This window comes from Centruroides sculpturatus, unplaced genomic scaffold, assembly GCF_000671375.1.
Source record: "Centruroides sculpturatus isolate CEXI.00-Female unplaced genomic scaffold, Cexi_2.0 scaffold761, whole genome shotgun sequence".
NCBI lineage: Eukaryota > Metazoa > Arthropoda > Arachnida > Scorpiones > Buthidae > Centruroides > Centruroides sculpturatus.
The window spans coordinates 8,402-34,953 of NW_019385226.1; the positions used below are offsets into that span (position 1 = coordinate 8,402).

General features: G+C 32.0%; 3 protein-coding genes across 3 annotated transcripts; all 3 read left to right on the plus strand.

Annotated features, from left to right (window-relative positions):
• Positions 1-3,687: 3,687 nt before the first annotated feature.
• On the plus strand, positions 3,688-7,925 carry LOC111636421. Its single transcript, XM_023381670.1, has 3 exons — positions 3,688-4,039; positions 6,125-6,298; positions 6,376-7,925. Exons 1-3 carry the CDS (start codon positions 4,014-4,016, stop codon positions 7,457-7,459), a joined length of 1,284 nt encoding a protein of 427 aa, XP_023237438.1. The 5' UTR covers positions 3,688-4,013; the 3' UTR covers positions 7,460-7,925.
• Positions 7,926-18,914: 10,989 nt separating this feature from the next.
• On the plus strand, positions 18,915-23,149 carry LOC111636417. Its single transcript, XM_023381667.1, has 3 exons — positions 18,915-18,953; positions 21,633-21,806; positions 21,884-23,149. Exons 1-3 carry the CDS (start codon positions 18,928-18,930, stop codon positions 22,425-22,427), a joined length of 744 nt encoding a protein of 247 aa, XP_023237435.1. The 5' UTR covers positions 18,915-18,927; the 3' UTR covers positions 22,428-23,149.
• Positions 23,150-24,721: 1,572 nt separating this feature from the next.
• LOC111636409 (putative nuclease HARBI1) lies at positions 24,722-26,327 on the plus strand. The gene is made up of 4 exons (XM_023381654.1): positions 24,722-25,014; positions 25,164-25,395; positions 25,696-25,813; positions 25,888-26,327. Exons 1-4 carry the CDS (start codon positions 24,722-24,724, stop codon positions 26,325-26,327), a joined length of 1,083 nt encoding a protein of 360 aa, XP_023237422.1.
• The last annotated feature ends 225 nt before the right edge of the window (positions 26,328-26,552 follow it).

Below are 26,552 nucleotides of genomic sequence, written 5' to 3' on the forward strand. Positions count from 1 at the left end.
TTGAAATTATTTTTCTATATCAAGTTTTATTTCGATAAATTGTTTAAAAATTTTCCGTTTGATAAAAATTTAATTAATAATTAAAAAAATAATATGAACATATTCGAAATTTCTTTTCAATTTTTAACACTTTTCGCACAGTAGGCATTAAGGGGATTTACATAACATCATCTGTGACGCAATATCGACGTATTGCAGTAACTTTTAAAGTTTACAATATTTCTATCACGTTGGAGGGTGCAGTTTTAATACGTTTATTAGTAGTAAAATCACATTGAGAATATAAAGCGAATAGTAAACGAAGAGAGTAACTGTGTTAAACAAAATACGAAATTAACCTATTAATTAATTGACATATTTATTATAAACAGAAATTCAGAAATCTTTAATAGTATATTAATCAATCTCGATCTATAACACAGTTTGTATAGCTTATTTGTTAGATGCGCCGATGAAATTTATCGCGCCGTTCGGATTGTACAGTACATGATTAATCCGTGTTCCTGTATATTAAATAACAAGAAACAGAAGATATACTTTACATTTTCAGTGTTAATTCGAATGAACACGCATTTCGTAGAGATCATTTCCTGGATGGTGAATATTCTGTTCTTCGTAAGGTTAATCGATGGCAATCTTTACAGTTTATTAGTTAAGAATATGTACAAAGAAAGTGCTTTAGAAGAGTCAATAGTAAATGCATTGATATTGAGTTATCTTTCTATCTAATACAGTATTTACGAAAAGCAGAAAATTCGCTACGACGGTCGTGTGAATAATCAATATTATTAGACGTAATTGATAACTATACAACACTGATAACTCTGTATCAACTCGTCAAGAGATGTGTCTTTTATGTAATCGAATTTATAAAAAATGCAAGCATATGAAATTTAAATCAGTAATTATTCCTTCTAAATTATTGGTAAACAACAGGTAGGCCCGGCGTTGCTCGGGCAAAAAGTAACGATAGCGAAGATTATGATTATTACGTTATAGTCAACCTTAAACGTTTTTACAGAATGCAAGAATTGGTCCCCCTGTTTCCGGACTATTTAGAAAATTTTTAGATGGGTCTAAAAATATGTTCGATTTCTCGCAAAAACGAAAAAAAAAAACTGCATCTGCGTCTTGCACGCGCCTTCTCTTAACAATTTCATTTTTACGTAACTTTTCCATTGTTGACACTTCCATTGTTGTCATTTTCATTGTTAACACTGCAATTGTTACTTAACACTTTCATTGTCAAACCTTAATCCTGTCTCTCTCCCCCCGGGGGTGAATTTCGAGAAATCCCTTCTTAGTGTGTGTTTTTCTCACGTGCCCGGTGTACCAAATTTTAACTTTTAACTCCTAACCGTTTGGGCTCTGCGCTTATTATTATTATTATCATCAACTCGTTTCGATTATATATATATATATATCAATAGATACGTACTGTTTGAGGCTATTTGAATATCAAAGATCCTGAAAATCTGACATTAATTATAAAGATTAAAATTATATTAAAAATAGATTAACAATAAACCTTTGAGAGACCAGTAAAATTTTTATTTGTAAAACAAATGTTTTCGACAGTATTCTTCGGCCCTGTTCAGGTCAAACGTTCCGATATTCGAAAAGCCGTTGTGCAATCCTCTTGATCCGATTTACAGAGAAATTGCTGCATGTACAAACAAGAGGATTGCATATAGGAGGCGTAGTACTATTTATTATTTATGACATTATGCGCAGCTGCAAAGACGACATAGACAAGAGATCTGTTCCACGGGTATATTCTGTCCCACTAAGGGACCATAGATTTCAAAGGGACCTTGTATATATTGGCTCTTCGATACGCTCTCTAGATAAGCGTATACGCGAACACAAATATGACATTGAATATAACAGATGCACCACTGCCCTATCTACTTATGCTTCGACCTCGGGCATAAGCGTCAACTTGCATAACGCGCGAATCATTAAACTTTTACACAGAAGGGAACATTAATTACGCAATTGAGTATAGAAAACACCATTTTGCATGTTGTGCGTATTGCCTTCTGTAAACATAATATTCTAAGCTAACAATGATTCACATCCAACAGGTAGACGTATTTGTTAAATAAACATAGGGAACACCCATCTATTTTTTTACATCGTAAGGAATCTCAGCTTATCCCTAGCCCTAACAAAAGCTAGAATTGCCTTCTTATATAATTTAGACGGCATAGCTTCAAATACCTTATGTCTAGGTTCCTTTTCACCAGTATCTGGTGAAAAGGAACCTTTACATAAAATTATATTAAAATATATCGTTAAAACACTAAAAATATTGCTATACGCAATTTTCTTAGTAAAGAATCAGTAATATTTGGTACTAAGTCTGCACTAATTAACTGTTTCAATTTCGTATTTCCTAGAACCGTTTCACGTTGAATGTTCCAAAGTAAATATTCGTTTATCATCGGAATTACATAAGATATGTTTTTTATTTTTATCGCTAACGCAGTGAATATATAAAGAAATTTATTTAATTTACTAAATATTTACTAAATATAAAGTAGGAGTTAAACAAAAGTTTCTTTATATTCCATACCTCGTCCTCACAAAATAACTGAAAGGTTCAGATTAATGTTTTGGCTGTATCGTAAGACTCGTTTTATATTAAACAAAAAATATGCAATTCGTATATACTCAAAAATACTCTGAGAGTGACATCACTTAGTTTTCAATCAGTAAAAGATGTATTAATAACTACATCTCATTTATTTTTCAGATTTTTCAACACTGGTCTTAAGTAGTGCCAAATATCGTTTGTACATTTAAAATTTCTTCGTGTTAACAATTGTAAAGTTTTTAAAATATCACTAAATTGTAAGTTAATGCTACAGTTAATTATTACTTCTCAATGTCTAATTTCTACATTTTTTCTTTAAGATGTATCGTGGAGGCAGCTAGCATTTTTCTTCGAGAATTCCCTTAAAAATGACAAGTTTTGAAGAAGGAAGTAAATATTTACATTTCAAAAAAATGAATTTGATATTGTGAAGTAATTACTTCCAAGCTATGCAGAAGTAACTTTTTCTGCATTTTTTTATAATTTAATATAAACGAATTACTTTGTACGTTAACCTAGAAGTTTAGAATTTTGTTTTTCATATTTTTGTATTTTATTTTGTATTTCATATTTTGTATTTTGTATTTCATAGATTTTCTGTATTAAAGTCCGAAGAAGAGGAAGTTTTTCTGTGAAAATTGTGACAAAAAATTCTGTTGGAAGTCACACTTTGTAATTTATAGCTGGACTCGCACAGGAAAAATCGTTCTATAATTTTTTATGCGGTAAAACCAGATTTTCCGCAGTTATTCCGGAGAAAAATATTCTACCTGCAACTATTGCAAACAGAAATTTACACAAAAGATCAATCTATTAAGGCGTAGTCGAATTCATACGGGAGAGAAACCATATAACTGCGATTATTATTTACAAAAAATCGCTTACAAATACAGTTTCAATTCTCAAATGAGACGCCATAGCAAAGAGATTTTTTATTAATATAAATATCGTCAACAAATAACAAATTCAAAAATTATAGTGTAAAACGAAACGAAATTTACTCCAACGAGACTCGAAACAACAACTGTGTCAATACGAAACTAACACTCTCAGACCACACCACACCACACTACCGGCCACATGGCCCACGATGTAAAATATAAAAGCTTTGATTGTGAAGTTACTTCAACGTCATGCTGTTACTCGTAAGCACATAATGGCCCACTTAGTTATATGCTAATTTCTTAGAAACGTGTATGTGAGATCACAAAAATTTCACCTATAAAGCCAGTTTTATTGTCGGATATACATAATGTACAAGTAATGCAATTAAAAAATTAAGTGCTCCTGCGGAGAGGCGGTGACGTCAAAGTCATGGGGCATCTACATCCAATTACCGTGAGGATTTATTTCTACTGTTGTCTCCGTTCTTCGACGTCAACTCGAGAGTTTAGTGCGGAAAAGAGCCGAAGAAATGGCGGATCAAGAGGTGCAGAGTGGGTAAGTACTTGTATTGTTTTCTGTTTATAGCGATTCTAGATGTGTGGGCTCAAAATCATTTTACCTGTTTTGCAATTAACTATCGTATCTGTCTCTCTTATAAAAAAATTAACAAAAAAGCGATACTGTGCTGCTATCGCAAACCTAAATATTGACGTGATAAATGACATAAGTCGATTTTCTGTCTGTTATTTGTATTTATTTTATCACATATGTTCGCTTCAAATGAACATACTCTTACTGAATTTTCATATATAAATTTTATAAGATATTTAAACTAAAAGTATTTAATTAACAAAAGTTTCCATTGTCTTAATGACTAAACAAAACTTCTCAAAGAGCTTATTTCCTTGTGTAAACAACCGCCTGTTTACAATGTTCGAACTCGAGAAATACACTCTTCCACTTTTAGGGTTCAAAGGGTTTAAGTAGCTAAAAATTTCCTTTTTCTTGGTGAAATTCTTTTCGATTTTTAAAGTTTGAGTTAATAAGCTGTGTTCAATTTTTAATATACCGATTATTAATACTAATTTTTTCTACAAGATTTAATTCGAGTAGTTCAGTGTTTCTCGACATGTAAATCGCGGATCTTTCAGTTTCATTAACTAATAGGTGGGTCGTTGAGTTCTAAAATGTAAAAGTGCTATTTATTTGTTTAAGGCAAATAAAGGAATGAGTTAATTAATTACATTTTGTACAAAGATTTGATTAAGATTAATTTCATGCCAATAATTTTACAATATAGTTTGATGGTAATTATTTACATTAAGATCGTTAAGTGTTTTTTTTTTCAATTCTATTTTGAAGTAGCATATTTAATAGACATTATACACACAATAAAATTGTTTTATTTAAAACAATGGATTTAATACGTGTTAAAGCAGCACTCTATAAACGTTTTTTGTTCAATAATTACAAGTTTCACATAAAAGTACTAAATTCACAGTGAAATTCACTTATTTGACTAATTTATTATTTATCGGTCTACAAAGCAGGAGAATTCATGTTCAGAATAAATATATAGGTACGACAGTGTTACGTTATACTGCTTATACACTCCTTTCCCTTGAAAGCGGCGAGGAACCACGTGATGCCACTCGTCATAGAATAGTCTCAAGCAAAGCGTCTCGACGCTCGAGGTAGGCCTTTAACTAATAACTTATCAGTTAAAGGCTTTTTTTTCTTTCGTTCGTATTGTAAACTTGTAATAATTTTATGTGTGAATACACGAAAACAAAATTTAATTTTTACTTAATTACGGCGCTTCGATGTTTGTTTATTTATAACATACAAAATAAGAGTTGATATAAAAAAAGATCTAAAATTTTATAATCTGTTACTGAAAATAACATGTAATTGTTTATTTTTTGTAAAATTAAAATTTCGTAAGTCATTTCGGGTCGGAAAAATATCTTCAGCTTTAATCTCTTAACGAACTTCTTTAACCCCTTTTTACTCGCCCATTTTTGTAAAATTTTTAATTAAACGTAAATAATACTTAAAACTGAAAAAAACGAAAGAAATGCGTTAATTTTGAAAAGAAAGCTTCAAATTTAACTTTCATTGTCTCGCATTTCTGCGAAATCTGACACTAATAAGTGACTGTGTACACAGCTGGATAATTTTGAGAACAGCTGGTGTTGGATTTCCCGGGATTTCCCGTTCCTCATAAGTCTCGGGAACCGAAGACTTTATAGTAGGGTGAAAACTAGCTGGCCGTATATTTTTCAACATTCTTAAGAAATTACGTTTTTCATTGTGATTTCCGACCTCCCGACTTAATTAAATTTATATATAATAAAATATATTAATTAAAATAATTAAAAAGCAATTTGAGGTCGTTTTTAATATCAGAAAGTGGCTTTAAATAATATTACAGAAGTAAAACCGTGCACTATAACTTTAGAACGATGGATGAAATTTGATATCAAAATCCCATAAAAAAACAATTAGTTGTTAATCTCGCGTCAAAATAGCTATTAGTTATGCATTTATTGTTCATACACCATGGTCAAAAATTTTATAACTAACTTACAACGGACATATTTGTTGAAAGTAATAATAAATAACTTTTTGTTGTTTTAGGATTTCTTCGAGTGAAATACGAATCCGAAACGTAGAAAACGAAGAAATTATTATATCAGGAGCTCAATTAAAGAAAGTCCTGAACACGAATTTAGAACTTCTCCTTACATATGATGAAAATTCGAAAGTACTGTTTATGCCTTTTCCAATCGAGACCATCAGACAATTCGTTACGTAAGTTTTTCACGATACTTACCTTTCATTTAATTGCAATACTTTGTAATACATTATAATTTATACTTTTTAAACAGTTATGTACAGACGGACGATCCCGGACTGACCTCTTTTACACACGCATTCGATCTGTATCATCTGAGTTTAAGATACGAGTTAGACGATTTAAGAAAGAAATGCAGATCATTTATCATTCGCCAAATAAATCTGCATAATGTCTGTGCAATCCACGATTTTGCACGTGAAATCGGTGATCTGGCCATAACTTATTATTGCTGGCAAGCTTTCGACTATCACGGAGAAAGACTATTTGCAACAGACGACTTTATGTGCTGTAAAATTGCAACAATTGATAGACTGCTATCTCGAGCGATATATGAATCTGTCAGTGAATTGCGTTTACTCGAAGCCGTGTATCAGTGGAGCATAGAAGAAGTTCAAAGAAAATTAGGTGCAGAGAACATCCACTCAATGAATGAAGAATCGAAAATAAACGTAATAAGAAATGTTATGCAGCCATTTATTGGAAAAGTCAGATTTCTTGCTATGAAAGAATACGAATTGCAATCTTGTGTTTTTACAATGAACTTGTTAAGCGAATTAGAAAAGATTCATATCTGGCATGCTTTTAAGACTGGTAATTATTCTTTTTATCCCAGTTACTTCAGTCGAGAAACAAAAACCAGAAGTGGAATAAATTATTTTAGCTTGTTCTCGTACGTAAATCGTGGAGTTCCTTTTATGGTCGCAAACAGAAAGATGGAAGGTTACATAAATTTTAGCAGCCAAGTAGCTGTGTGGGAAGATTGTTACGTCACGGCTCTTCGATTTCCGGTGAAGCTTCGCGAATGTTTTCGAATATGCGTACACGGGTATATTAACTCTTTGGACAACATGCAGTTTTCGTTTGATACCATATGCAATTCAGAGGGAGTAGCAGATCTGGAAACGAAGTTTTATCTAAAGAAATATTGGTCAATTCGTTTCTTTGCTTTCTTTTACCGCGCTGAATATGTCCAACCCGATATCGAGTTTTCATTTGAACTGAGTAACTTCGTGAGCGACGAAGGAACAGATGCCAGGAAATTTGAAGACAAATTTCTAACCTGTGACAGAAACCTTGTGAATAATATTTATTTTTCGGTTGATTTATATTTTTGAAGTCAAAAGTTTCTGTGGAAAAAAGCGAAATCTAAACGAGAATATAATGTAAAGTTAATTCGAATGTGATTATTTCTTACTGTATCGCTGTAAAATTTCCTTAAAATGTGTGTACGTGAATGAGATAATGAATTTATCGGATTTACAGAACACAAAATGTTAATTTAAAGTGGTAATTAATGTAACTTTTCTTTCTGAAATGTAAATTGTCAACGCCGTATTCTGTTATTCCAGAAAGACTTATTGATTTTGTATTCAGGTAATTTTATGAAAATTATATGTACAGGTACAGTACTATGCATTTGTACTTTTATATTAACATTAAGACTCATTCCGATTACCTCAATCTATTACAAGTAACACGTTCAGAAATATATAATAATCTTTAACTAAATTTCGTAAAAACCGTGCGTCGTAGTAATACATTAAGCAATTTTTTATGATTAATAAATATTTTACGATATTCAATCGCAGAAGATGGTTTTTCTTCATCAAGAAATACTTAAGTTTATTTATCCATTCATTAGAGCTGTTAATGTGTTTGATATTCAGATACTGTATATGGATAATGGTCAAGTCGATACTTAAAGTTACATCATCAAACTTTTTGGAGTTTATGTCTACGTTATAGAAAAGTTTTGGTGGTTCAATTTGTTACTGTTTTCTGTCACCATCGTCAAAGAAAATGTCTTGTGTAGTAGTTGAACATTCGTGTTTCCGAAGCAGAAACACACTGTTACATTGGTCATGAAATTGTTTCTATTATTATACAGCGTTCAATTCAGCTATTTAAATAACAAAAAATTGTACTTACCATGCGAAAAGAGTGTGTTTAAAAGTGAAGTCAAAGAAATGAGGACGAACAAAAATTTATTTCTGATATTCTCATATTTGGCATTCTTTATAACAATCAGAACCGTAATTTTTTGAGATCTTCGTATACTTCGCCTTTACTGAAAAATCGGTTGTGGAAATCTTTTTTTGTGTCGTGAACATAACACTAATTATAATATTTGCATCGACTGAAATATTCTTTATATTATTCTTTATCGGGGCGTTATATTATAAAATATACGTAAGACTACGACATCTGACTCAGAGTCTAACTTTGAACTCCATTAATGTACAAGGAATACAACTTTGCATCGAAAAAATTATTGTACTTCATTGGAATTTGTGGTATTGTATTCAGTGTATGTGTTACCGCTAAAGCTCGAAATCCGTTAATGTGTACATTACCTAGCTAGTCTGCAGATTAACTAGGGTAATCCGTTAAAGCTGCGAAAATTATTCCATTTCTCAAATTACCTAGGTAATCTGCGAATTACCTACTAGGCACTTGGCAATGTAAAAATAAGATCTTTGCTGGAACAACAGCAACGTTTCTTTCTGTACGCTTAAATTAACATAATGTTATTTATTTAATTTTCAATATCTAAAGTTAATACAATCAAACAATCAACAAATTAGTTGATTGAATCAATCATCAATCAATTAAAAAAACTTTAATACAAAAATCAAACGGTTTAAAATATTACTACAATTAGGGAAATGAATTTGCAAAACATATGATAAAATTGTACTTACTTATTAGTGCAATCTAAAGATTGGTGACACTATGAATTACATAGCGATTGGTTTTTGCGACGAGCACGCCTATTAGTGGTACATTTAGATTTGCAGTCACATTTTCTGAAACCCTGCCAAGTACCAAGGAATTGTTTTATTGCTGTTTGACGTAAAGATATTTCTACAGCAGAGACATCCATCTTCTTTCGTTAAAAATCTCTCTTTGCAAACACTGAATTCAGATTTTGCATACAATTGTTTTAAAATACCTGTTTTAGTATCAAGTTTATAAAAGCCATCCTCTGTTTTACTAAAAACCACAGCTAAAATTGAACGTGCATCAGTTTTTGCATCAATTTTCTAATTTTTCAAGGTCTTCAGTTTTTATCGAATGTAATACACTTTTCAAATGTACAAAAAAAGACTAATGAATAATTTGGGGTATGAGCCTCATCGTAACTTTTCACTTGTGATTATATTTTTGTTTGTTTATCTATCGGTGTTGTTAGAGACGTTGTTAGAATTTTTAATGTAAGTATTAGTGTGAATTTTTGATCGCTAAAGTAATGTACAAGGGAAATACTAATACTTTTGTTTACAGGAAATCGTACTTCAACAATAGCGCAGATTCAAACTGGAACCATTTACATAGCATAACTACCAGATATTTCTGTTCCCATAGTTTTGTTTTTCACCACGAGATGTCGCTACTTCGTGTTTTACCACGAGATGTCGTTACTTCGAGATGTCGCTACTTACTTCGAGATGTCGCTACTTCGTGACGTCAAATAGCTCGACAAGCTATTTGACGTCACGAAGTAGCGACTGTATTACTTAAGGCGCTAGATAACCCAGGTATGCTCATCCGCCATGTTGGTCCTTAGAAAGCTGACGACTCTCGTAGAAGTTCAATAGAAGAGACACGAAAATAATCATAAATTCAACTGTATCTTAAGATTTTGCAAGGTCGAAATGATAAACTTTGCCAAAATTTAGTTCAACTAGTTATAAAATACAGCTAAATTTAAAAATCTTGGAATATGACGTCAAAAGGACCAATATGGCTGCACACGTGACGGAAGCGTATGAGCATACCTGGGTAATCTAGCGCCTTAGTTTTAATGTGTGTGACGCCACTGAACCACGTGTCAGAACGCAATCGCTGTAAATACTATACAGTCAGAATTAACGTTCTCAAAAGTTCTAAATAACTTTAGAACTTATTCAATCAGCAGACTGTTAGCAATTTTCGGATGAAATTTAATAAATGAATTATTAATAAATGAGACTTTTATGAGAAACGTTTCGAGCATCACGAAATATGACTTCTCAGCTCTGTCAGGTAGTACTTGAAATGGTCAGTCAAAAATTAAAAGTACGAACTCTTTGTCGAAAATAAAGTCGGAGGATTAGATGTCGATAGATATCACCTGGCTGAGGTAAATGACCTCTAAGAGAGATCACCGGGCATATTTTTTTATTAGCGTTTACAATTACTTTTATAAAACTCATCTGTACTTTCAAAACTAAACTTTTTGTCGTTTTATAATAGTTAAAAATATAAAAAGTTTTTAAAAATAAAATATGACAACAGACAGCTCCACAAAAATTTTAAATGTTTCGGAGAAAGTTGAACAACTCGTTTCCGGTTTAACCATATAAAGTTTGGAAAACTTATACTCTAATAAATAAATATAAAACATTTTCAATTTATTTTTTCATGTATTTTCGAATAAATGTCAAAGCTTTCTACAGTAATAAAAATTGTTAACAATAGAGAAAATATTGTTTCATGTAACAAAACATTCGCGATTATTGAAGACAAAACTATTGTTAATTCCGAAGATTTCCAACAAAGTAAAAAGTAAAACAATTTTAAAATTTTATAAACTTCTTATATATTGATTCATTATTTCAATAGATTTTTTTAAAATTCTTAATATAATGAATAAATCGAAGACATAATTAATGTAAATATACTTCCTTATTTGGCTCCTACCGCCCTTTGGGTTGTAAGTTAGGGCCTTTTTAACCATGTCTCTCGTAGGTTTGGCAGGATCAGTGGCATACCGTAGTGGGGGCGGCAGGGGCGGCTTGCCTCGAGCGGCACTTTTTAGAGGACGGCAAAATTTCACAATAAATAATAATAATATCTTGTAAAAATTTAAAACATTCCAATGTATACTTGCATCGCACCTACGATAGTCTATCGTCCGGACAGTCCGGGAGTCGGCTCGCCGTCCAGGTGAACTAGTAAGTTTTAATCCAAGGACATCCTGCGAAACCTGTTGACCTTTTTTTTCTGCTTGTACGATTCACTCGTGTTCATATACTGCACTAGTAGAGCTATTTTAAACAGGTCGCTGCACTAGCACGGAACTTCATTGCTTGTTCTGTGACAAAACTGAATTTTCGTCTTTTAAATTGAAATACCTAAATAAGGGGGGCCGAAATTTTTGTCCTCCTCGGGCGGCTGACACCCACGGTACGCCACTGGGCAGGATGGTGAGAACGGGGCCCGAATTATCTAAGACAGACCAGCTCTTTGCAGATATTCTTGGAGTATTCGCCCCATTTCGATTCAGGGATTCTTAAAGCCGTAGACAGCTCAATGACAGGCTTTAACTACCCATCAGTCAGGTATACTTCTTGTAATCTAAATATATAAAATTACTTGTCCTGACTGACTGACTAAATGACTGATTCATCATCGCCCAGAGCAAACCGCTGAACCTAAAGAGGTGAAATTTGGTACACATTTAGGTTACGTCATGAAAACGCTCACTAAGAAGGGATTTTTCGAAATTCTCCAGCGGGAGGAAGAGGAAGAGCATCAAGTCTTAACCGAAAAAACGGCTTCTACTGTACTATTTTAGATGCGATTTTTGGTTTTTATCTGTGTTTTAGTCGGGTATGCCATGGGAATGCACACAAAGAAGGAATTTTTTAAAATTTTCCAGAGGGGGGAGAGGGAGAGCATTAAGGCTTAACCTGAAGAACAACTTTTGAAATTGATTCCATACTTTCCCTTAAATTGATAACATTTCAGACATTGTTATAAATATCTTTATATATTTCGATTTTTTAACCAAATGTTCGAACCGTTTTAAATTTTCAAATTTGTTATTGCATATTGTTTCGATTATAGAACGATTGTAAACGTTTCAGAAAATTGATCAAATTGAAAACAGTTCGTTTGATTCTCAGAAATTCTCATTATTCTCAGCGGTGAGTGTTATATAACAATTACTATGGTTGTTGAAATATTGAATATAAATGGGGTTTGCTTGCAAAACCTTCGCGGGCGAAGTCGCGGGTAACAGCTAGTATTTTATAAAATAAATACTTTTAAAGTTGCACAGTGCTGATATATAAATTTTTTAACTTATGCATAAATATAACTTAAAGTAAAGTTGAAAAAACATGTTTAATAGTGCCTAGAGATGCAAATAAGATTAATGTTGACAGTAATTTTAACTCACCTTGTACGTCTCGACTTTCTGATAATGTACTGTACATTTAATTCCATACAGTCTTATTCAAAAACACTTCTTTAATTGGCTGCCTTCATAAATGAAAATATATTTTAATTAATTATTTATTCTGAATTTTCTAATGGTAGCTGTTTTATATGTTGATTAAGTAACGTCTTTTCAATCCGAAAAAAAAAATCTTCCAGCACACTACCTCATAGCCATTTTAGGTTTAAAAAACTCCTTTTATTGTTTTTTCACAGACGCATTTCGAACTAGATTAACTTTCTAGCTCCTCTTCAGTGCTTAAGTATCTCCATATTATTTCGGATTGAAGAGACGTTACTTAATCACTATAAATTTTAATTAATTACTCAGATTTCTGGATATTGAATATGTTTTCATTCTGTAGAGATCAGATCATTTCTAGTATGGATCAAATTGCCATTCATAACTTCAGTTATTTAATTATTCAATTATGATTGAATATACCACTTGTTATTTTTACTGAATATCTTTAACTTTTAAAACGACTTTACAGTCGACCCCCCTATAATTACGGTCCCTATAGTTACGATTCCTATAAAACTACGAAAAAATTGCTACCGGTATCCGTAAAAAATAGTAAAAGTTCCCTATAAACACCTCAAACGTCATCGAGAAGCCGAACTACTTTCCCGCCGTCCGTAGCGCCACGCTACGGAGAGATTTCTATCGTCTGGACAGTATTATATAAATTATATATAAATTAGGTACTGTACATATAATTATATATTAATTATATATAAATTAGGTACTGTATATATAATTATATATTAACTTATTGTAACTTTGTTATAATTAAATATATAATTTCCGCCGTCTAGCGTGGCGCCACGCTACGGAGATTTTTACGCTAACTATCGTCTGTCAGTATGTAAATTAGGTACCGTAAGTCTAATACAGTACTGTAATTTTATACATTTCTTGTGAAAGAAACATTTCTTATTCAACGGCGATTAAAATTATTTATATTAATGATGTCTCCGAAGTTCTACGAAGTTTTCACAGAAAAATAAGTTGTTAGAAATCGGCCGCTCTTTGCTGAGCTGTTCCGCGACGAAAACAATGTTGAGCAATGGCAATGTCGAATGGTGACACTCGGTAAGTAATCCTACAATTTTTTGTTTATAGCGTAGTTTATACGGATTATTCCCAAAAAATATATACGTATTTTGGAAATGTTGAGTCGGATTAGTCTAGAATCGATTAATTTTATGGAAGAAAATCTTTCAAACAGCCGTAGTCCGTAAACTTGACACGTGTCGGGTTGTGATTGGAAGGATTCGTAAGAAAGCGGATTCCTAGAGAATGGAACGTATCTCTATCTTATAGGGGATCGACTGTACTTGTTTTAAATTGACGATTTTTAAAAGTTGTATAAACTTTATATTTCACAAATACAAGAATTTACAGTTATATATAATCGTTTCATTGACATTTTATTTGATACAAATTATCATTTTCCAAAATTTTCCAGTAAAGACATAAACAAACGTTTCAATTTCAGACGATGTAATACTTTAAAATTCATTAAAAGTATTTCGTAAGTTCAGAATATACTTTAACAATCTCTTTATTTAAACAGAATATTTCATAATCATAGAAATATCAGTGGCAAGTAATCCTACGGGCAAAAAAGCAATTGCCTGGGGTCACCAGAAACGAAAAACCCCAAATCAATCTTTTACAAGACAATATTTCTTTCAAAAAATTACCCCGAAAAAAAAAATATGAAGTCAACACTGAGGATTAAATGGGGCCATTTAATTCAAATTTGTCTGCGTCTCTAGAACCTATAACGCGCTACTGAGAGACATTACATTTTGTATTACATGTCTCATTATTTAATAACACCTTCTCGTAGATATTTTAGTTAAAGACTCTACCAAATGCGCAATTATAAGAATTAATATTCAAGTCAAATTATTATTAATTTATTTCGTACAAAGCGAAATACAATATAATTTTGACTAACAAATGTTTAAAACCATTTTAAAATAATGTTCGCTATTATTATACATTTACAAAAGAAAAAATCTGACAAAAAATACAGAAAATTAGTTAATAATATTAAAAATGATAAAAGCATGAAATATGATATCATTTACCTCCATATCATCATATGGAAAAAGTCAATAGATTTTACAGGTAATTTCTGAAATCTTCAAGCCACTCGAAAGCTCGATTGGATAAGTGAAGATAATTGAAAAAACTAGGAAACGTATATTGAATAATTAGACTTGTAATCACACAAATATTTCACTTATAATTGTAATTTCTAGGTAAACAATTGATTATAAACATATAGTTCAAAATACGTTCAGTATATCAAATTTATATGAAATATTTATAAATCATTTAATTTGAAACTAAAAGTTTGTAAAGTGAAAATTGGAATATAAATCCACAAGACTAAACTTTTAACTTCATAATATTCGGGTAAGAGCTTTATTTTCAGGTGACGGTGCTACTATCAGGACGTCGTGGAATGGCGAACGGCCTCGCCGTCACTACAAATTACCACAAGACTTCTCCGACGGTAACACAACGTGGCGGGAGCATGCCGCCACTAAAAGAAGAATGAGACTTTCGATGTCTCGGGCCGAATGCCTCCGAGTTCGAGCCCGTGAGAAAAATGGAACGACACGAAACAAGGTCAGTGGAGATTGTAGCATATATTAGACGAACAGTTGGGTATAAACTGTGACTTATCACAAATCAGTACCGTGTTGGAAAAATCAAGCTAAACTCTTATTGGCTACTGCAGTCGTGTGACTGACTCTTGATCGTCATCGTTGCAAATGTAGTGGACTATAATCGTTTTTCCAACGCGTTTTCTTTACGTGGCTCCGGAGAAAATTATGATTGTTTTTTCAGTAAATTAACTTTACCATCGCGTTCTATATTTTTTTAATCTACAAAATGGCACGTTCAGTTTATAAACGCATATTAGTGGACTTTGATCGTTTTTTCCTCGAACCTTCAATTGAAATAGTTCACATATGATTGACCCACAGATAACCGACAACACTGCAACTGTAGCCTAAATATCTGCTAATTTTATAATTAGTTAACCTTTTAAAACCAGTAAAATGTACTGACGTAAAAAAGTAAACATACATCCTTTCGTTATTTTTCTTTTATTTGAATTCAGTTGTTGATGTTAACCATTTCGATACATTCACGCAGTGTAATGATTCATTCAACATAATGCTGCGATTTAACAGCTTTCACTTGTTCTAATATAAAATCTCTTAACTTTTATCGGTTCTAAAGTTTCTAATAATTAGTGTTATATAAAGCGTAATCGATTTTTGAAACAGTTCCTAATATATTTTCATAAACATTTTAATTTGAAATATATATTCTTCACTAGTATACTTAAATTTAAGCGATCTCCATAACTAATGCACAATAACTTATAACTTGGTCCATGAAAACAAAAAAGCCATTGAAACATTTATTAAATAAAAACACTAGGTCTTTGACAAATAGTCGCCAATTTTATCAGTTTTCTTTTGGTTACATATGATGGAAACTAGGGTTTCTCATTTCCCGGTCTTTTGCTTGTCCCGGGATTCCGAGATAAAAGTGAACTGTTTCCCGGAATCCCGGGATAGAATAAATTATTTTAATCTCACAAAGTTAAAAAAGATCAAGCGTCAGCCTTTCATTTTAGATTTCTGACACTAAACCTAAAATGAAAGGCTGACACTTGATCTTTTTTAACCTTGTGAGATTTTTTACCAATTTTTACCTGTGTATAAGAAGAGTTCTTCAAAGCATTTTTTTATAACTGTTACTTCTGTGGTAGTGTATAAGGGATGAAGATGGACTCAAAAGTTATTTTTGACTTTTTGTACGTAGTCTAAACTTCAAATTCATACTTGCAGACTTTGTACTCGTTTGTATCCTTGCCCAATTTGCACAATCTGGCGTCAGGCATTTATTGAAGCTACTGGGCATGGTTAAAACTCAAGACAGCGTAAGCACAATTATTCCAGATATTACAGGTTCCGACAAGTAAAGAATTTTTATAGTCTTGCCACAAATAAGCTATATATTGATTACTTATCATTTGTGACATGCTATAACGAGCAAAAATTAAAAAAAAAAACTAATAGGTAAGTTTAAAATTAATATTCAACTTTAGTATTTTGTATTTCGTAGATTTTCTCTATCAAAGTCGAAGAAGAGGAAGTTTTTCTGTGGAAGTAGTGGCAAATAATTCTGTTGAAAGTCACACTTTAAAATTCATAGGAGGATTCACACAGGAGAAAAGCCGTACTGTTGCCAGTTATGCGGTAAAACCGGATTTTTCGCAGCTATTTCGGAGAAAAACTTTTACCTTCAATCATTGCAAACACAGATTTTCACAACAGAGCAATTTATTAATTAAGGCATCTTCAAATTCATACGGAAAAGAAATCATATACAGTCGACCCCCCATAACAGGGGTTCCTATAGTTCGGATTTTTATATTACGGCGTAAAATTCTTCGCACAAAAAATAATTTATCAGGAAGCACGCGAACGCTATTCAATGACAATCTCCACGACGAAAACAAGCTTAACCCTGGGCTAGTGCAGTGGGATGTTTCGCCACCCCCAACGTTTTAAAAGTTGTTGCACTATTCATAGATTTCGCAAGAAATATTTGTGTCCTCTTCAGTAGCTTCATGATTTTATGTATAGAGCATGCTCAGAAATTACTACGATGCTGCAGAAATTCCAGTAAGAGAAAAACAACAGTTATCAGTGGGGTGTCCTAACACCCCACAGTATTAATTACGTTTTTTTTTAAATTTTACAAATATTTATTTAGTTTTTTTTATTTAAAAATAACTATAATGTGACCACATTTATTATTTATAATATAGATATAATAATCAATGTGAATAAAAATAATTTAAGTTTATTTTAATTCAAAATGGCTGACTTTCATAAACACATTGAGAAAATACCAAACATAGCAAGTTGCTTGTCATTTGCACTGAGTGCCAAAGTACAATGTCAGCTATTGAATCAGAGTGACAAAAATGCTTAAAAAACAATTTAGATTTTTACTATTGGTTTAATAATAAGATCTAATGTAATGAGTTTTGATAAATGTTGTTTTTTATTTTCGTGGATTTATGTACTAATATAATATGTAATCATACCTGAATATAATCATATGTATAATGACACATGCCTTTACCAAATAAATGAGTAAATCTTTATGAATTTTTACTTACATGGTTTATAGACTCAAAAAAATGTTGGGGTGGACAAACGCCCCACTGCACTAATGACGAAAAAAAACTCAGTGCATTAACGCAGGGTTAAGCAACGGCGTAGTCGACACTCGGTTAGTAATTCTACAATTTTTTGTTTATAGCATAGTTTATATGGATTATTCCCAAAAAATATACGTATTTTGGAAATGTTGAGTCGAATTAGTCTAGAATCGATTAATTTAATGGAAGAAAACCTTTCAAACAGCCGTAGTCCTTAAACTGCACACGTGCAGGGCTGTGATTGTCAAGGTCTCCTAAAACATCAATTTCATAAAGAACGGAACNTATTTTGGAAATGTTGAGTCGAATTAGTCTAGAATCGATTAATTTAATGGAAGAAAACCTTTCAAACAGCCGTAGTCCTTAAACTGCACACGTGCAGGGCTGTGATTGTCAAGGTCTCCTAAAACATCAATTTCATAAAGAACGGAACGTATCTACCATGTTATGGGGGGGTCGACTGTAACTGCAATTATTATTTACAATAGTTCGCTTAAAAATACAGTTTGAATTCTCACATGACACGTCATAGCAAAGCGATTATTAATTAATATAAATATTGTAAAAGTTTGAAATTTGAAAGCAACTTTGCTGTTTATTCATTTCCTACGATTTTCAGTTTTTATACCTGATAATATTACAAAAAAAAAAAAAAAAAAAAAAGATAAAAGAAAGAAACCAAATTTACTCGAACGGGACTCGAAACAACAACAGCAATGTGAATATGTAACTAACGCACCAAGACCACACCACTGGCCACATTATCCACAATGTAAATTATAAAGGTGTTAACTGATGATTGTGAAGTGACTTCAACATTTTGCTGTTACTGGTAAGCATATAATGGCCTACGTAGTTATATGCTAATTTTTTAGATACGTATATATAAATAAATACACGTATAAAGCCAGTTTTAATGTCGGATATACAGAATTTACAAGTAATTCAATTAAAACATTAAGTGCTCCTACGGAGAGGTGGTGACATCAAAGTCATGTGGCATCTGCAGCCAATTACCGTGATGATTTCTTTCTGCTTCTAAGCGCATGTTGCCTCCGTTATTCTTCGTCATACTCGAGAGTTCAGTGCGGAAACGAGCCGAAGAAATGGCGGATCCAGAGGTGCAGAGTCGGTAAGTAGTTGTATTGTTTTCTGTTTATAGTGTTTTTATATGTGTGGGCACAAAATAATTTTACGCGTTTTGCTATTGACTATCGTATGTGTCTTTTTTATAAAAAAATTGAGAAAGAAAGCGATGCTGTGCTGATATCGCGAGCTTAAAAAATAATAACGTGATAAATCACATAAGTTAATTTTTTTTCTCTTATTTGTACTTATTTCATCACATATATTCGCGTCAAATGAACATATTCTTACTGAATATTTATATATAAATTTTCTAGAATATTTAAACTAAAAGTATTTAGTACCCAAAGTTTCAATTGTTATACTGGATGACTAAGTAAAACTTCACAAAAGCTTATTTTCATGTGTCTGTTTACAATGTTTGAACTCGAGAAATAGACTCTTTTACGGTTCAAAGGGTTTAAGTAGCTTAAAATTTCTTTTCTCTTGTTGAAATTACTTTCAGTCTTTAAAGTTTGAGTTAATAAGCTTTGTTCACTTTTTAATATACAAATGATTAATACTCATTTTTTTCTATAAGATTTAATTCGGGTAGTTCAGTGTTTCTCGACATATAAATCGCGGATCCTTCAGTTCCATCAACTCGTAGGTGGGACGTTGAGTTCTAAAAAGTAAAAGTGGTGTTTATTTCTTTAAGGCAGTGTTTGTCAACGGTAGTGTTTCTCCACGTAAGCGTTTTTCCGTGTTGAGGTGGCGATTAGTAACAATTTATATTTTGGGGGGCGAAAACAATTTTCTAGGAAATATAGTAAAACACTATAATAAGAATAATTAGATATTTTATTCGTTATATCGTCCAATAATTAAACAAATAACATTATACTAGACACTAGTCTACTCAATTCAGTACGAATTTGGTGTGAGCCTTGCTTGTCGGCATCGGAATTTTGTTGTGAAGGTGCGATAATACGTAACGGTTTAATTGAAGGGGGCGACGATTCGTTAGAAGGTGAGAAACAATGGTGTAAATCAATTGAATTAATTAATTAATTAATTACATTTTGTACAAAGATTTGATTCAGATTAATTTGATGCCAATATTTTTAATAATATATTTTGCTGGTAATTATTTGCATTAAGATTGTTAAGCGTTTTCTTTTAACTCTGTTTTAAAGAGGCATATTTAATAGACATTTTATACACAAAAAAATAAAATGTTTTGTTTAAAACACTAGATCTATTACGTGTTAAAGCAGCACTTTATAAACGTCATTTGTTCAATGATTACAAGTTTCACATGAAAGTACTGTACAGAGAAATTCACTTATTCGACCGGTTTATTATTTATCGGTCTACAAAGCGGGAGAAATCATGTTCAGAATGAATATTCTGTATGAGTACGACAGTTTTACTTTATACATTCCTTTCCTATGTAAGCGACGAGGAACCACATGAAGCCATTCGGCATGGAATAGCCATAAGCAATGCAACTAGACGCGCTACGTGTCTCTTTAACTAATAACTTATCACTTAAAGGCTTTTTGTTTTCTTCAGTTTGTAATTTAATCTTGTAATTATGCTTTGCGTGAATGTCAGACACACACGAAGACAAAATTTAATTTTTACTTAATTACGGCGCTTCGATGTCCGTTTATTTAAAACATACGAAATAAGTTTTGATGAAAAAAAATTTAAAGATTTTATCATCTGTTACTGAATATAACATGTAATTGTTAATTCTTTGTAAAATTAGACTTTCGTAAGTTGTTTTCGGGTCGAGAAAAAATTTTCAGCTTCCCCCTCTTAACGGACTTGTTTAATCACTTTTTACAATGGATATTGATTGATTAATATTATGTTAGCGTAATGATTTTTTTACTTTTAAGGTTTAGGCTTGTATCACAAAATAATGGAAAATTCCAGAAAATTGCAGTTTGGGACTAGCATTGTCACTTATAACAGTACATTATACAATGATCTATACACATAGAGATTCAGAATACGATAGTTACAGGAAAATCAATTACTGTTCATCAATTATTATTGAAAATTAATTATCATTGAATTACAGGATTCTACACGAATCCTGGATTATTTAACTGTACAGACATCTTTGTTAGTTTGTTTTTGTTGATTCCTATTTAATTCTAGTCGGGAAATGATAGAAGTATCGAAGATACATTTATTTAACAAAAGGACCGTCGATAATCTGTCAAAAACTATATACATACACAAGAATCTTTACATTAACAAAAGGTCACTTTGATATTAGTATTAATATCTATTGATAATTAAATAATATTTATGAACGTTCATAAAAAATGTATCGTTTAAAATAAGCAGCGATATCTTTATTCTATTAACAGGATTGTATTTCGGGCTTCGCTTCTCCTGAAGGAAATATCCCGAAATACTTCCCTGTTCATAAAATAGACATGTCTTTTTTAAAAAATGCAGCGATTCCTGGTACGATAGCTCCTAGGAAATAAAACTTGATTATCGCGGAACCATCAAATCCAAAGATGATAAGCTAATACGAAATTTGACTAATATTTTAAAAATAGATATTAATGTATTTATTGTGCCACACATCGTTGTCGGAAATACTACATGTAACGTACGTACAGACTGTACGTTACTCTGTTGTACTGTACGGTACACTACAACAGAGATGTTTGTAGAGATGTTTGTTGAAAGTAATAATAAATACCTTTTTGCTGTTTAGGATTTCTTCGAGTGAAATACAAATCCAAAACAAGGAAAACGAAGAAATTATTATATCAGAAGCTCAGTTAAATAAAGTCTTCAACAGGCATTTGGAACTTATCATTACATATGTTGAAAATTCGAAACTACTCTTTATGCCTTATCCAATCGAGACCATCAGACAATTCGTTACGTACGTTTCTCACGATACTTACCTTTCATTTAATTTTAATACCTTGTAATACATTATAATTTATATTTTTTAAACAGTTATGTACAGACGGACGATCCCGGATTGACCTCTATTATACACGCGTTCGATCTGTATCATCTGAGTTTAAGATACGAGTTAGACCATTTAAGAAAGAAATGCAGATCATTTATCATTCGGAAAATAAACCTGAATACCGTCTGTGCAATCCACGATTTTGCACCTGAGATCGGTGATCTGCTCATAACTTATTATTGCTGGCAAGCTTTCGACTATCACGGAGAAAGACCATTTACAACAGTCGACTTTATGTGCTGTAGAATTACAACAATTGATAGACTGCTATCTCGAGCGATATATGAATCTGTCAGTGAATTGCGTTTACTCCAAGCCGTGTATCAGTGGAGCATAGAAGAAGTTAAAAGGAAATTGGGTACAGACAACTTCCATTCGATGAATGAAGAGTCGGAAAGGAATACAATTAGAAATGTTATGAAGCCATTTATTGAAAAAGTCAGATTTTTTTCCATGAATAAAGACGAATTGCAATCTTGTGTTTATACACTAAACTTGTTACACGAGCAGGGGCGGACTAAGGCCTAGGCAACCTAGGCACGTGCCTAGGGCCCGTAATTTTTGGGGCCCCAAAAATTAGGTTTTTAATTTTTTAATTTTAAAAATAGGCCCGGAATTACAATGTTGCCTAGGGCCCGCTTTAGCCTTAGTCCGCCTCTGTACACGAGATAGAAAAGATTCATATCTGGCATGCTTTTAATACTGGTAATTATTCCTTGTATCTCAGTTACTTCAGTCGAGAAACAAAAACCAGAAGCAGAATGAATTATTGTAACTTGTTCTCGTACATAAATCTTGGAGATTCTTCTCTGGTCTCAACAAGAGAGATGAAAGGTTACATATATTTTAGCAGCGAAGTAGTTGTGAGGGAAGATTGTTTCGTCACGGCTCTTCGATTTCCGGTGAAGCTTGGCGAAAGTTTTCCAATGTACGTATATGCGTATATTAACAATTTGGATAACGAGTATTTTTCGTTTGAAACCGTTTGCAATTCAGAGGGAGTAGCAGACCTGAAAACGAGGTTGTATCTAGAAAAATATTGGTCAATTCGTTTAATTGCTTTCTTTTTCCTCGTTGAAAATGTCCAACACGATGTCGAGTTTTCATGTCAACTGAGTTATTTTGTGAGCGTCGAAGGAACAGCTGCCAGGAAATTTGAAGACAAATTCCTAATCGGTGACAGAAACCTTGTGAATAATATTTACTTTTTGGTTGATTTATACTTTTGAAGTGAAAAGTTTTACTGGAAAAAACCGGAATATAAACGATAATATAATTTGAAGTTAATTCGAATATAATTATTTCTTACTGTATCATTAAAATTTCTTATAATTAAAAGAACGGTATTGTTATTTGTATTTGTTGACAAGAATGTAATGTTTTTCCATTCTTTTTATCTTCAACACTTTTGCGTAAATTTAATTGGCTTCAAATTTGATTTGTTTGATGTGAATGTGTCGGGACCTCTTGCCTGGTAACTGACATTTTCCGTTAAAAGAACATTGCGTTTAGAACGATTTGACGGCAGAATTTCTACAGCAAAAGAAGCTTTTTTAACTTTAATACTACGGGATTACAATAAGGTATTTTTGATAGCGGTACTGTACGTATTTTTAATACTAAACAATGGGATATTGGAGAGCGTCTAGAAATTTTCGACTAGTTTTTTCAAAATATACAATTTCTAAAAATAAATATAAAAATATTTATTTATTATATTTACAGCGATCGTATTTTGGAGAATTTTTATTGTCATATTATTTATTTAAAAATTTACATTAATATATTTTATTTTGTGAGAATTTTAATAATGCTGCCTTACTGCATGCCTGTTTTATGAATAGATATGTTTACTGAATACTTCGTCTTTGTATTTAAGTTTTTAAATGTTTCTTTCTCTTCGTGTAATACTAGCAAAAGACATCAATTAACCAGTGTTGTTTTTTTTTCTTTAATTGAATAGAATGCAAATTTTTTATATCATGCTAGAGTCGAAATTTCTTTTGAGTTCGGCTTTTCTTCCCCGACATAAAGTATAACATAACGCGCATGAAAAGTAATTAGTCGAAAAGTAAAAAAGCCGTAGAACAATACAGAAAATTGTGAGACAAAAATGTTATTTCAATTATAACTTGTAGCAATTAGTATTTTTCCTATCAGTTCGACTTACTTCTAGCCTTATAGATGTAATAGGCAAATCGATAATCTTTAAAGCCTATCAATTTACATATTTTCTTGAATATGTTTAGTGTTTACACGCATTAATAGTAAATATAGAATTTAATTTATGATAATTTATATTATAATAAAAATATTTGTTAGATGCATTTTATTATATAGCTTATATTTTGTCTTTTTGTTTGTGGTACTGAAATTAAGATACATTATTACAATCGATAGCGAATCGAAGAAATACGGTACATTGGAAAATTTACTTTAAATGTTTTTAATTTTAATATTTAATATCAAATTTTAACATAAATAACATTTAATTACGCAATTAAAACCCTACCTTTTCCACCAGTGGCCAAGCGGTGTTCGTACCCTGAACATTGGCAGCCGAATGCAGAGACAACGTTCAGAGGAGGACGGAGGTTTACAGATCGGGTAGACCGCTGTTCTGAAAAATTTCATTGAAGAGACGGCATTTCTCGCCTGCCACGATGTAGACAACGATTAGAAACAAGTTGAGCGACCTACTTTCTAGACTCCCTCGATAGCAGGTTTAGACATCATTTTACTCGAGTAGAAGGCGCCATTTTCCTTTGTTGGTCGTGTTAAAATGGATATTCTTAATTTAATCAATCTTGCAAACGGGAGGAATGAAGAACATCATTCATCTCGACATTACGAAGAGAGAGAGAGTAATGAGAGATCGGAATAATCCTATAGAAATTTATTCCGAAGACGAATTTCGAACTCGATATACATTTTCTAAATCTGGATTCGTTCATATATTAAATCGTGTTGGCGACGAAATTAGACATGTCGATGGAAGAGGATTGCCATTAACTGCCGAAAAACAGTTATTGGCGGCATTACGATTTTATGCCACCGGAAGCTACCAGAGGGTAGCCGGTAATCTTATCGGAGTTCACGTCTCTACTGTATGCAGGTATCTATCAAACTATTATTAAATAGATTTAAAAAGTTTTTTGTATAGTGATAGAGACTATACATGTATATATATTACGAGGTCTTCCTTAACGTTTGTGTTAAGTTATATATTGCATTATTTATTAATTATTGTTATATCGTTATCAGAACCATCCAAAACGTCTCAAAGGCATTAGTACATCTAAAGAATGCCGAAATTGTATTTCTGACGCAATCCGAATTTCCGACTATTACGCATGATTTTTCTTTATTATTAAAGGATAACTTTCCAGGAATAATTGAGGCAATTGATTGCACTCATATTCCTATCCAGTGTCCTGACAGCAGTAGAGCTCAACTTTTTTATAATAGAATATCCTATTATTTCATTAACTGCCAGGTGAGAATTATTTACACACAATATCATCTTTACTTAAATATGTGATTTTCTTAACCTTATAATTAAGTGAAATTTCAATAAAATGTAATAAACTGTAATTTATTGTAGCTTAAATAACTATTAAATATACAATGGCCTATATATTTTTCTAACATTGTTATGCCTTGTTGTGAAACAGTTATATTCTTGAGTATTTCTTTGACATATAAAATTACAAATATGAAATAGTATCTTTGATACCTCAAACTGATAACTTTAATGAAAATATATAATTGATGCATGTTTAAATGTATATTTCAGGTAATCTGTGATGGAAAGATGAAAATTAGAAACATTGTTGCTCGGTGGCCCGGTTCAACACATGACAGTAAAATTTTTTATAACAGTAGCACTAAAGAAACACTACATCAAGGATATTGTAATGGATATCTTTGGATATAGCGAACTATTATCATCGCTGTAATTTCGCATGCTACTGTTTGTACCGTGAAGTTGAAATCCCACGAAATTCACTGATGATCCGTATCTGTATCCGCGGATATACATTTTTAACGATCCGACACATCACTAGTGACAGTGGCTATCCTTGTTTGCCGTATTTAATAACCCCGTTTCTATATCCGCAAAATCATGCCAAAAGACGGTATAACAAAGCTCATTCACGAGCAAGAAATATCGTCGAGAGATTATTTGGGGTCTGGGAAAGTCGATTTCCATGCATTGGAAGTTGTCTAAGAACTAAATTAGACAACACGCTAAACATAATAATACCCACAGCAATTCTACATAATTGGGCCATTGAATTTAAAGAGAAGGGGTTTCTTATTGAACATTTAAATGAAGAAGTAGAGGAAGAAACTTCAGAAATGAATGAGCAATCTGGATCAGGATCTGCTCTTCGAAGATCTATTGTACTGCAACATTTCAGTTAAATGAAACAGTACTTTAAGACTTTCACAAAAGGTCTTTTCACGACCATACAATTTTGATAAAGGGTGAGCCTATCATAGACAAAATAATTCTCTTTTTATTCATTTTAAATAAAAACATTACTTAACATAACCTATGTAACAAATTAAATAAACATTCATACAATTGATTTATTCATCCATATTTCCCCAAAAAGATTTAAATTATGATTTCTGTATTTAATTTTA

What these genes read in the sequence shown, in the direction of transcription:
- LOC111636421 (XM_023381670.1), top strand. Translation starts at nt 4,014, where the DNA reads ATGGCGGATCAAGAGGTGCAGAGTGG. An exon ending in GATCAAGAGGTGCAGAGTGG is followed by an intron (nt 4,040 to 6,124) that starts GTAAGTACTTGT and finishes TTGTTGTTTTAG; the next exon opens with GATTTCTTCGAGTGAAATAC. An exon ending in ACCATCAGACAATTCGTTAC is followed by an intron (nt 6,299 to 6,375) that starts GTAAGTTTTTCA and finishes CTTTTTAAACAG; the next exon opens with TTATGTACAGACGGACGATC.
- LOC111636417 (XM_023381667.1), top strand. Translation starts at nt 18,928, where the DNA reads ATGGCGGATCCAGAGGTGCAGAGTCG. An exon ending in GATCCAGAGGTGCAGAGTCG is followed by an intron (nt 18,954 to 21,632) that starts GTAAGTAGTTGT and finishes TTTGCTGTTTAG; the next exon opens with GATTTCTTCGAGTGAAATAC. An exon ending in ACCATCAGACAATTCGTTAC is followed by an intron (nt 21,807 to 21,883) that starts GTACGTTTCTCA and finishes TTTTTTAAACAG; the next exon opens with TTATGTACAGACGGACGATC.
- LOC111636409 (XM_023381654.1), top strand. Translation starts at nt 24,722, where the DNA reads ATGAAGAACATCATTCATCTCGACATTACGAAGAGAGAGAGAGTAATG. An exon ending in ATTATTTCATTAACTGCCAG is followed by an intron (nt 25,396 to 25,695) that starts GTGAGAATTATT and finishes TGTATATTTCAG; the next exon opens with GTAATCTGTGATGGAAAGAT. An exon ending in AACACTACATCAAGGATATT is followed by an intron (nt 25,814 to 25,887) that starts GTAATGGATATC and finishes TGTACCGTGAAG; the next exon opens with TTGAAATCCCACGAAATTCA.